The 12,554-nt window shown below is 46.9% G+C and overlaps 1 protein-coding gene across 1 annotated transcript in view; it reads right to left on the bottom strand.

The window, feature by feature from the left end:
• LOC127005344 (glucose dehydrogenase [FAD, quinone]-like) overlaps nucleotides 1-12,554 on the bottom strand; it is a 45,795-nt gene that overhangs the window by 3,403 nt on the left and 29,838 nt on the right. Inside the window, exons 4-10 of the mRNA XM_050874112.1 lie at nucleotides 6,127-6,316; nucleotides 5,454-5,753; nucleotides 5,242-5,249; nucleotides 3,119-3,292; nucleotides 1,760-1,913; nucleotides 1,006-1,169; nucleotides 43-220 (exon numbers count right to left, since the gene is read on the bottom strand). Of these exons, the coding sequence (XP_050730069.1) occupies nucleotides 43-220; nucleotides 1,006-1,169; nucleotides 1,760-1,913; nucleotides 3,119-3,292; nucleotides 5,242-5,249; nucleotides 5,454-5,753; nucleotides 6,127-6,316 (1,168 nt within the window). The remainder of the gene's footprint in view (nucleotides 1-42; nucleotides 221-1,005; nucleotides 1,170-1,759; nucleotides 1,914-3,118; nucleotides 3,293-5,241; nucleotides 5,250-5,453; nucleotides 5,754-6,126; nucleotides 6,317-12,554) is intronic.

Genomic DNA, 12,554 nt, shown 5'->3' on the forward strand with positions numbered 1-12,554 from the left:
CAAAGGCCTGAGTATGAACGCGTCCCAGCCCTCAGTACCCACCTTCCACCATGACCCTGACGTCCTGGGGGTGCGTGAGGTAGTTGTGCGTGATGTAGGGCTTGTCGAAGGGGCTGGCGGAGCGGAGGGTGATGTAGCCGCGAGACTCAGGCCGCAGCAACATTGGGTATACCGACCAGCTGTCCCGGAACGATATCGGCTTAAACATCTGATTCCACGTCTGTAAGGGAGTGGAACGGGTGAGATTGTGAGGTGGAACGGGTTAGTGTAGTGGTGGAATGGGTAGACTGTGAGGTGGAATGGGTAGACTGTGCGGTGGAATGGGTTAGAAATGGAGGAGGAACAGGGTGAAGTTGCAAAGTGGTGTGGGTAGATTGTGAGTCGGAACGGGTAGATTGTGAGGTGGAATGGGTAGATTGTGAGGTGGAATGGGTAGATTGTGAGGTGGAATGGGTACATTGTGAGGTGGAATGGGTAGACTGTGAGGTGGAATGGGTTAAGGCGTGCAGTGGAATGGGTTATAGTGTGTGTTTGAAGATACCTTAAACTTAACCTAACCTAATCTAACAAAACCCCAAACAGTTACTATAGATCTTGACTCAGATAATTCATACATGCTTCCTTACTAATGAGACTTTCTGTACAACAAAGTGAGGTCAAACAGTTACTATAGGTCTTGACTCAGATAATTCATACATGCTTCCTTACTAATGAGACTTTCTGTACAACAAAGTGAGGTCACAAACATTGTTCCAAACATCTTCTAACACCCTCCCAACATCCTATGACATTCTTGTACTCTTTTCAACCCTTTATTCTCCCTCCAGCACCCATTAACACTGTTCAATCCTCTTCCAACACCCTTCTGACACTTTAACCTCCCGCCAACACTTTCCAACACCCTCCAACACTATATAACACCTTCCAACACCCTTTAACACTCTCCAGTACTACATAACACCCCTCAACATCCTTCTATCAGCCTCAATTCCCTTCCGTACGCACCCTGTCGGAGAGGCCGTGCACCTTCCTGATCTGCCTGCCTCCATCGGACGCCGGGGAGCCGGAGATGAAGTGGAATTCGATGTCCGGCCAGTCGTCACTTATGTTGGCGTACTTGGTCTTGACGAACCCCAGGCCCTCCACGCCGCCCATCACCGTGAGGGGCCCTGGGGGAGAAGGGGGTTAAGAGAAGTGGTAATAGATAGATGGAGAGAGATATAGCCAGAGAAAGAGAGAAAACCAGAGATAGTCAGATGGAGAATGAGGGGAAACTATAGGAATTGAGAAAAATAAGAGAGAAAAAAGAGGCAGAGAAAGAGAGAACCAGAGAGAAAGGAAAAAAAAAAACACACACAGACAACGAAAGACAGGCAGACAAAGAAATAGGAACAACCAAAGATGAAAAGACAAGTAACAACAACAACAACAACAACAACAACAACAACAACTGCTACTACTACTACTACTTCTACTACTACTACCACTACTACTACTACTACTACTACTACTACTATTACTACTACTACTACTACTACCACTACTACTACTACCACTACTACTACTACTACTACTACTACCAATAATAACAATAATAATAGTAATATGACCCCACAACCTTGCATAACACACACCTAACCCAAATATATGACCTCACAACCAGCCATAACCTTAACATATGACCTCACAGCCAGATATGACCCACACATATGACCCCTCCATCCCCCCCAGACAACCACCAGACACCCCCCACACCCACCTGACCCGAACATGGCGTATTTGAGCACGGAGGGCAGGTTCTCGTAGCGGGTCTGAACGAGGGACACCTTCTTGTCAATGAGGAACACCAGCCCGCCCGTGCCGATGTGGTCCTGCAGGTTGTGGCCCACGGGAAGGTCTTGCAGCACGGGGATCTGTAGGAGGGAGGAAGGAGAGGTTAGGGAAGGGACGGGAGGGGAGGGGAGAGGAAAAGGGAGAGAGGAGGTGAGGTGAGGAAATGAGTGAGAGGGTAGGAAGGGAAGGGAAGGGACGGGAGGGAAGGGAGAGGAAAAGGGAGAGAGGAGGTGAGGTGAGGTAATGAAGGAAAGGGAAGGGAGGGATAAGAAGAGGGACGGGAAAGAGAAAGTTTAAAGGTGAAGGAGAGGATGGCAAGGGAGAGATAGGAAGAGGGACGGAAGGAAATGGAGAAAAAGAGATGGAATGGTGAAGGAAAGGGAAACAGAGAAAGCGAAGGGAGAAATAATGTCAGCAAAATAAAGAAAGGGACAGGAAGGGAGAGATAGGAAGAGGGACGGAAGGAAATGGAGAAAAAGAGGTGGGATGGTGAAGGAAAGGGAAACAAGGAAAGCAAAGGGAGAAATAAGGTAAGCAAAATAAAGAAAGGGACAGCAAGGGAGAAATAAGAAGAGGGACAAGAGGAAAGGGAGGAAAGGAAAAGAGAGAGTGGGATGTTGAAGGAGAGGGCAAGGAAGGATTGAGAAAAAGGAAATTGCAAAAGGAAAGAGAAGGGTGTTGAGGAAATGGCTGAGGAAAGAAAGGGACAACATAAGGAAAAAAAAAGAGAAAAAAGGAAAGGGAAGAAAGGAATGGAAAAATGTTCAGGAAAAGGAGTAAGCAGAAGAGAAGAGACAAAAGAAGTTGAGGAAACAAATGAGGAGAAGAAGGGAAAAGGGAAGAGAAGAGAGAGGGAAGAAAGGGAAGAGACGAAACAAGTTAAAGAAAAAGAGAAGAGAGAAATGAAGAGAAAAGGGGAGAACGTGGAGGAAGGAGGATGAAGAAGAGAAGAAAAGAGGAGGGGGAGGAGTACAACACAATCCAACACCCTTTAGAACAACCCAACCCCTTTTAGAACCCCCAATCCCCTTTAATAGAATCCAACACTTTTTAACATGATTCAACGCCCTTAAGAAGAACTCCAACAAACTTCAGAACACCCCAACACCTTTTAGAACCCCTCAATCCCCTTTAACAGAATCCAACGCTTTTTAACAGGATTCAACACCCTTTAGAAGAACCCCAACACCCTTTAGAACACTCCAACCCCTTTTAGAACCCTCAATCCCCTTTAACAGAATCCAACCCTTTTTAACAGGATCCAACACCCTATAGACACACTCACCCCCAGAGGCAGCAGCTGTTCCTTGGGCCCGAGACCGCTTAGCATGAGGAGTTGCGGGGAGTTGATGGCGCCCGCGCACACCACCACCTCCTTGCGGGCGCTCACCACCTGCGTACGCCCCCCACGCAGGAACTTGACTCCGTGGGCGCGGCGACTGTGGGGGTCAATGAGGATCTGTGGGGGAGGAGGGGGGTTAGGAGGAGTGAGGGAGAAGGGTTAGGAGGAGTGAGGAAGAAGGGGGAAAGAGAGAGAAAAGAAAGGAAGAAGGAAGGAGAGTAGAGAAAGGGGTGAGGATTGAAGAAGAAGGAATATGGAGGAAGGAGAAAGGAAGAAGAAGAATGAAGAAGGAGGAAGAAGGAAGAAGGAGCAGTGATTGAGGGAAAGAAGGAGGAAGGAGGGAGAGAGATAGATAGATAGATAGATAGATAGATAGATAGATACATACATACATACATACATAGACAGAGAAAGAGAAATGGGGAGAGAGAGAGAGAGAGAGAGAGAGAGAGAGAGAGAGAGAGAGAGAGAGAGAGAGAGAGAGAGAGAGAGAGAGAGAGAGAGAGAGAGAGAGAGAGAGAGAGAGAGAGAGAGAGAGAGAGAGAGAGAGAGAGAGAGAGAGAGAGAGAGAGAGAGAGAGAGAGAGAGAGAGAGAGAGAGAGAGAGAGAGAGAGAGAGAGAGAGAGAGAGAGAGAGAGAGAGAGAGAGAGAGAGAGAGACGAGGCGAGGGGGAGTGAGACAAGACGTGGGTGGGTGTAGGGCAATGAGACAAGACGTGGAGGTGTGAGAGACGATGAGACAAGACGTGGAGGTGTGAGACGATGAGACAAGGCGTGGAGGTGAGAGACGATGAGACAAGGCGTGGAGGTGTGAGACGATGAGACAAGGCGTGGAGGTGTGAGACGATGAGACAAGGCGTGGAGGTGTGAGACGATGAGACAAGGCGTGGAGGTGAGAGACGATGAGACAAGGCGTGGAGGTGAGAGAGACGATGAGACAAGGCGTGGAGGTGAGAGACGATGAGACAAGGCGTGGAGGTGAGAGACGATGAGACAAGGCGTGGAGATGAGAGACGATGAGACAAGGCGTGGAGGTGTGAGAGACGATGAGACAAGGCGTGGAGGTGAGAGACGATGAGACAAGGCGTGGAGGTGAGAGACGATGAGACAAGGCGTGGAGGTGAGAGACGATGAGACAAGGCGTGGAGGTGAGAGACGATGAGACAAGGCGTGGAGGTGTGAGAGACGATGAGACAAGGCGTGGAGGTGTGAGAGACGATGAGACAAGGCGTGGAGGTGTGAGAGACGATGAGACAAGGCGTGGAGGTGTGAGAGACGATGAGACAAGGCGTGGAGGTGTGAGAGACGATGAGACAAGGCGTGGAGGTGTGAGAGACGATGAGACAAGGCGTGGAGATGAGAGACGATGAGACAAGGCGTGGAGATGAGAGACGATGAGACAAGGCGTGGAGGTGTGAGAGACGATGAGGCAAGGCGTGGAGGTGTGAGAGACGATGAGACAAGGCGTGGAGGTGAGAGACGATGAGACAAGGCGTGGAGGTGAGAGACGATGAGACAAGGCGTGGAGGTGAGAGACGATGAGACAAGGCGTGGAGGTGTGAGAGACGATGAGACAAGGCGTGGAGGTGTGAGAGACGATGAGACAAGGCGTGGAGGTGTGAGAGACGATGAGACAAGGCGTGGAGGTGTGAGAGACGATGAGACAAGGCGTGGAGGTGTGAGAGACGATGAGACAAGGCGTGGAGATGAGAGACGATGAGACAAGGCGTGGAGGTGTGAGAGACGATGAGACAAGGCGTGGAGGTGTGAGAGACGATGAGGCAAGGCGTGGAGGTGAGAGACGATGAGACAAGGCGTGGAGGTGTGAGAGACGATGAGGCAAGGCGTGGAAGTGTTTGAGGTAAGACAGTGAGGGGTGGGAAGGGAATCAATACAGGAGTTAGTGTTTGTAATATATTTGTTATTATATTTCCTTTCATTCTATTGTGAGGCCATGGCTGAGTGGTTAGCGTGCCGGCGCCACATCCAGGAGGACGCGGGTTCGTCCTTCCCGTCGGCACAGCGGGGATTTTTTCATTCCCCGCCGAGTGGGGGAAGACTACCCACATGCTGTCCTGAAGACCACCTGTCAACCCGGACTAGATTCTCTCTGGAGAGAGGATCAAAGAATACCTACGGGGGGCAGCATGAGCCAAGCAGGATGGCGGCACTATAAACACTTGCCTGCACCATAACGGACTGGGGCCGACCACCAAGACCCACCCAAAAAGCCTAACCCAGCCCAGCCAAGACGTAAAAAATTAAAATAAAATATTAGCCAGTCAGCAAGCCCGCCCGTAAATTTATCCACACCCATTCATCCATCCATTCACAAATCCATCGACCCGCCCCGACACAGCACCATAATCCATCCATCCATCCATCACTATTCAACCTTCCAGTCACCCACCACCCATCACTCATCACGCCCCCGCCCCGCTCACCCGTCTGGAACTCGGCGTTGTAGTCCCTGTTGTCGTAGCCCAGCTCCACGCCGGCCTCCACGAAGGCGGTGGCCAGCGGCGTGCGCCACGGGGCCTCCTGCACCGTCAGGTACCCGCCCGTGCTGTGGTACCGCTCTGGGGGGAAGGGAGAGTGTGAGATGAGATATAAAAGGGAGAGAGGAAAGAATAATGGGTAGAGAGAAAAAGAAAATTAAAGGAAAAAAAAAAAAAGGAAAAGGAGAGAGAAATTATACACTAAACATCTCAACATAAAACGAAACATTCATTCCCAAGCAACACAATAGCCTCTACAACACTATTTTTTTTCCAACACATACTTCTCCCAACATCACCTTCAGTTTCTCAACACAACGCAACATCTCGTAACAACGCAAGGCAACACCCAAATTCAACACAAACTTCAAATACCTTCCCCTAACACTGTCTTCCCGCCCTCAACACCCCTTCAAGACCCCTTCCAACCCCCTCCTCACCCCTGCCCACGCACCGTTCCTGGCGATGTAGGGGTTCCTGTTGTCCTCGCTCTTCTTGAAGTAGTGCAGCACGTGGTCGTAGCCCCAGCCGGGGTTGCCCAGCGCCTCCCACTGGTCGTAGTCCCGCCTGTTGCCGCGCACGTACAGCATGTAGTTGAGCACCGACGAGCCGCCCATCACCTTGCCGCGGGGCCAGTTACACCGCTGAGGGGAAGAGAAGAGGAGTAAGAATGCAAGTCTATGTTTTTTCCCTCCCGCCAGGAACACCGCTGACGAGGAAGAGAAGAGGAGTAAGAATGCAAGTCTATGGTTTTTCCCCCCCGCCAGAAACACCGCTGACGAGGAAGAGAAGAGGAGTAAGAATGCAAGTCTATGGTTTTTCCCTCCCGCCAGAAACACCGCTGACGAGGAAGAGAAGAGGAGTAAGAATGCAAGTCTATGGTTTTTCCCTCCCGCCAGAAACACCGCTGACGAGGAAGAGAAGAGTAAGAATGCAAGTCTATGGTTTTTCCCTCCCGCCAGAAACACCGCTGAGGGGAAGAGAAGAGGAGTAAGAATGCAAGTCTATGGTTTTTCCCTCCCGCCAGAAACACCGCTGAGAAGAGTAAGGGACAGTGAGGAAGCATTAGGGAGGCGATAGATAGATAGATAAAGTAAAAGAAAGGAAGGAAGGAAGAAAGAAAAAGAGTGAGAAAGAGAGTAAAAGAAAGGAAGAAAGAAAGAAAGATAAGAGAAGAGGAAGGAAGAAAGAGATTCATTCATTCATTCATTCTCTCTCTCTCTCTCTCTCTCTCTCTCACCCCGTGCCAGGTAGAGCCGCGTACTAATTGGCGAGGCGACTAATTAGAAAGCGGACAGGTAATAAACAGGTAGCCAGGTATGGGGGGGGGCAGGGTGATAGGGGAGGGAGGGAGAGGAAAAAAAAAACAGACGTACAAGAACTTAGACAGAGGACTTACCGAATATAAATAATAATAATGATAATAGCAATAACAAAAACGAAAATAAAAACTAAGGAAATTCAAACCCTTCACCAATGCAACGGAGATGAGCACCGAGGCCACGCGCAGCTAGAACCTTTACCCTTAACTTTACCTCTATACCCATCATGATAATCCTTTATATACGCTCTCTACATTCTCCGCTTGAAATAATAGCAAATGTAGGGGAGATTTTGTCACTATTTTCCTCGTGTGAGTTTATATAAGACTCCCCTTAGCTTGCAACGTTCTCTCCTTCTTGTATTAGCTATAGGGAAAGTTTTGTTGCTATTTTCCTCGTGTGTACTAATATAAAAATCCCTTAGCTTGCAATGTTCTCTCCTTGTATTAGCTATAGGGAAAGTTTTGTTGCTATTTTCCTCGTGTGTACTAATATAAAAATCCCTTAGCTTGCAACGTTCTCTCCTTCTTGTATTAGCTATAGGGAACGTTTTGTTACTATTTTCCTCGTGTGTACTAATATAAAAATCCCTTAGCTTGCAACGTTCTCTCCTTCTTGTATTAGCTATAGGGAACGTTTTGTTGCTATTTTCCTCGTGTGTACTAATATAAAAATCCCTTAGCTTGCAATGTTCTCTCCTTGTATTAGCTATAGGGAACGTTTTGTTACTATTTTCCTCGTGTGTACTAATATAAAAATCCCTTAGCTTGCAATGTTCTCTCCTTGTATTAGCTATAGGGAACGTGTTGTTACTATTTTCCTCGTGTGTACTAATAAAAAAATCCCTTAGCTTGTGGTGTTCTCTCCTTCTTGTATTATCTGTATGGAGAGTCGTTACTATTTCCTTCCCCCAGCTTGCAATTTTCGTCACTTTCTACATTCCTTCATTCCCTTCCTTCACTTCACTCCCTCCTTCAGCCAAGTCTTCGTTTCGGTAAAGTTTCGTTATAATTACCTTCAAATGCGTTAAAATAAGACTCCCCTTAAGCCTGCAACGTTCTCTCTTCCTTCTGTACTCGCTGTAGGGAAAGTTGTTGCCATTCCTTCCCTCATTTTGCAATTTTCGTCGCCTCGTATATTCGTTGTAGGGAAAGTTTCGCTGCTATTTTCCTTCGTGGGTGTTATTACAAGAGTTCCCTAGACTTTCAATACTCTCTCTCTCTCTCTCTCTCACTTCTGTTCGCTGTAAGGAAAGCTTCGTTATATACTTTTTCTTTACGTGTGTTGTTAGAAGCCCCCCTCCCTTAGCTTGCACTCTTCTCGTCTAACAGCCAACATTGGGAAAGTTTTGGTACTGTTTCTTCATTGATCAGCTCAGCGTGTTCTCCGTCTAGTATATACGCTCTAGAGATAGCTTCCTTATATTCTGTCTCTTTACGTGTGTTATTATATGGTAGACCCCTGCCTTAGCTTGCAACCTCCTCGTCTAACAGCCAATATTGGGAACATATTAGTACCATTTCCTTCATTGATCAGGTCAGCGTGTTCTCCGTCTAGTACAGGGGTTCCCAAAGTGTGGTGCGCGCCGTGAGCTGATCACTAGAGGTGCGTAAGGAAAAAAAATATTGTAATGGCAGATTTTATGTCACTGAGATTTCAAACACATCATTAACTGCCATTGTTTTAAAATTAACGCATGCTGAACGCTACAGCGGAGTTGTCTGCTCTTTGTTTGAAACTTACCCAGACTTCATCCAACCCCCAGGTACATTTCCGTTCAATTTTGATAGCCATCGCTCAGAGCCTCATACTTTGCGAGCACAAAATTCATAATAAATAGACCAAATTTAAGGAAATCGACGGGACCTTAGTACTGCTCGAATCTTAGCGGGGGTGCGTGGACTCGATCACAGCCAGGGAGATGGTGCGTAGCCTGATAAAGTTTGTGAACCGCTGGTTTAGTACAGAAGCTCTAGAGATAGCTTCGTTATATCCTATTTCTTTACGTGTGTTGTTAGCAGACCCCCTGCCTTGGCTTGCAATCTCTCCGTCTAACAGCCAGTATTGAGAAGGTTTAGTACTATTTCCTTCATTGATCATCTCAGCGTGTTCTCCGTCTAGTATATACGCCGGAAAGCTTTGTTAATGTTTCCTTGATATGTGCTATATCTTTACCTTCTGTACTCGCTGTCGGGAAAGTTTCGTTATAATTATCTTCCAATGCATTAAAATCAGACTCCCTCTAAGCTTGCAATGTTTTCTCTTACTTAAATTCGCTTTAGGAAAAGTTACTACTCTTCCTTCCCTCATTTTGCAATTTTCGTCGCCTCGTATATTCGTTGTAGGGAAAGTTTTGTTATTATTTCCTTCATCAGCGCTGTTACAAGACCCCCCAAGGATTGCAATGTTCTCTCCTTCTTATATTCGCTATTAGAAAAGATTTGGTACTGTTACTTTATGAGTGCTATTATAAGACTCCCCTCGGCTTGCAACATTCTTTCTACCTTCTGTACTCGCCGTCGGGGAAATTTCGCTAATATTTCCTTCATGAGTGCTATTAAAAACTCCCCATGGGTAACAAAACTTATTTTCTTCTATTCGCTCTAAGGAGTTTCGATAATATTTCCTCCATTCCCTTCTTTCCTTGACTCCTGTTGCTCGCCTCTTATATTCGTCTAAAGTTTCGCTAATATTTCCTTCATGAGTGCTATTAAAAACTCCCTTCACCTTGCAATTTTCTTTTCTTCTCGTCTCCTTAGGGAAAGTCTGGCTATTATCATCTTTACGTGTGAGTGTGTGCGTGTGTTTGTGTGTCTAGGGGCGCGGCCACTCCCACGCCCAACATCTGTCGCTGAGATTAAAGGAAAACGCCTAAATGGACGCAACACGAAAGCAATGGTGACATGCTCTCATTTATCTGGTAATAGTGTGTGGGGGGGGAGGAGGGAAAGGGGGGAAGGAGGGGGTGGGAAGGGAGGGGGACAGTGGGACGTGTGTGTGTGTAGGGGGGTGTTTGTGTGTGATTGGCGGGGAGGGAGTAAGGGAGGGAAGGAGAGAAGGAGGGAGGGGGGGGGGTGGTCATGTCCAGACGATTGCTCCCTTTAAAGAGAAAAAAAAGAGTAAGAAAAAGGCAAGAAAATTTAGGAAAACAATAAGAAAAGCGTAAAAAATCTATAGAAATTAAGAAAAGGGGGAAAAAGAAAAGAATAAGAAAAGCGTAATAAAACGTCCATTGAAATAACAGGGCAAAAAAATAAGAAAATAATAAGAGTAACAAAACGTCCATTGATATTAAGAAAAGAGCAAGAAAAATGTACGAAAAAATGAGAAGCGTAAGAATTCCACAGAAATTAAGAAAAGAGAAAAAAGAAAAGAATAAGAAAAGAGTAATAAAACGTCCATTGAAATCAGTCTAGCAGTGACGCCCAACAAACTATCGGGATCCGTTACGTGTGGAAAGTAAATATTCTATCGATCTGTGGACGATCTCAAAGGTCAAGTATATATAAGTGAACGTTTGGGTGACCAGAACGAGACCAGAACGAGACCACTGGGGCGAGACAAGTCCAGGAGATTCATTCAGTAAAGCAAGTAATAACATATTTGGGATTAGTTATATACGGAGGCGGTGGTCGAGTGGTCAGCGTGCGGGCGTGGTGAGTTTGTGGACTTAGGTTCGAGTCCCACCAAAACACGCTGATTTTTCAAGCATCGCCGAGTGTCATAAGGTTACCACGAGCTGCCCAGACTATTATTATCTTTAAGTGTGAGTGTGTGCGTGTGTTTGTGTGTCTAGGGGCGCGGCCACTCCCACGCCCAACACCTGTCGCTGAGATTAAATGAAAACGGCTAAATGGACGCAACACGAAAGCAATGGTGACATGCTCTCATTTATCTGGTAATAGTGTGTGTTGGGGGGAGGAGGGAGAGAGGGGAGAGGGGGTTCAGCGACTTCGGTCAGGAGGAGCACCGGGGGGCAGCATAGGCCAAGCAAGAGTCACACATCACGGCAGACACTATAAAGAAAATTCGCCTGAGCCACTAAGGAGCTGGGGCCGTCCAAGAGACCCCTCAAGACAGCCTACCGGCGCTACAGCCAGCACCTAGAGGAAAAAAATCTGTCTGTCCGTCTACTTCATCGTTGCATGCTTAAGTTGTGCCTCCCGTGGATGAAATGTATGGTCTGTGTGTCTGTGTGTATCTATGTCTGTGTGTCTATGTGTCTACGTGAGTGTCAGTGTCAGTGTATGTGTGTGTGTGTGTGTGTGCGTGGCTTTCCCTGTCATTACCTCGTTGTCTCGTGCCGCCGCCCATGACGAGGCACGTGAATCCTGTTACGCCGTGCAGGGAAAGTGTGTGTGTTTGTGTGTGTGTGTTAGAGGGTCTATGGGGTGTGTTGTATGGGGGAGAGTTTCCTGGTATTACGTGTGCAGGGGGGGGTCTGGTTCCTCTCTCTCTGTGTGTGTGTGTGTGTGTGTGTGTGTGTGTGTGTGCATGGGTGTTGTGTTGTCTAGTATTACGCCAAGTGGCAGACGAAGGAAGACTGCTCATGGGTTTACCAGCGGAAGGAATGAAAGAATGAAAATGCTGGTTAACTCTTGCATAAGGGATTTGGACAGCACAGGGATGAAAGAATGAAGATGCTAGTTAACTCTTGCATAAGGAATTTGGACACCACAGGGATGAAAGAATGAAAATGCTGGTTAACTCTTGCATAAGGGATTTGAACAGCACAGGGATGAAAGAATAAAGATGCTGGTTAACTCTTGCATAAGGGATTTGGACAGTAAAGGGATGAAAGGATGAAGATGCTGGTTAACTCTTGCATAAGGGATTTGGACAGTAAAGGGATGAAAGAATGAAGATGCTGGTTCTCTCTCGCATAAGGGATTTGGACAGAAAGGGATGAAAGAATGACAATACTGGTTAACTCTTGCATAAGGGATTTGGACACTAGAGGGATGAAAGAATGACAATACTGGTTAACTCTTGTATAAGGGATTTGGACACTAGAGGGATGAAAGAATGACAATACTGGTTAACTCTTGCATAAGGGATTTGGAAAGTATAGGAATGAAAGAGCAGAGATTATGGTTACTCTTGCATAAGGGATTTGGACAGTATAAGGATGAAAGACTGAAGATGGTGGTTAACTCTTGCATAAGGGATATGGTTAGAATAGGGATGAGCAAGAGTGAAAAGTCGTGGACTGCGGGAGGGGGGGTGACTTATGCAGTTAGCAAGTTCAGAAGAGCAGTCAGCATGAAAATATCGATAGAAGATAAAAAGAGAGGCAACATGGCGGCGAATTTAAGAGGTAGAAGACTGTCAATAAGAGGAGGGGAGTTGATGAGACGAAGAACCTTAGAATATAGTCTCTCTCTCTCTCTCTCTCTCTCTCAATCTCTATCTTTCGCCCTATCTATCTATCTATCTATCTATCAATCTCTGTCTATCCATCTATTTTTATCTATCTATCTATCTATCATTCTCTGTGGTCGTTCTGTGGTTCAGCCTCACAAGGAAAGCGAAAGCCCTCCCCAACTTCCGTTCTATGGGC

Source organism: Eriocheir sinensis, chromosome 30, assembly GCF_024679095.1.
Source record: "Eriocheir sinensis breed Jianghai 21 chromosome 30, ASM2467909v1, whole genome shotgun sequence".
NCBI classification, from domain to species: domain Eukaryota; kingdom Metazoa; phylum Arthropoda; class Malacostraca; order Decapoda; family Varunidae; genus Eriocheir; species Eriocheir sinensis.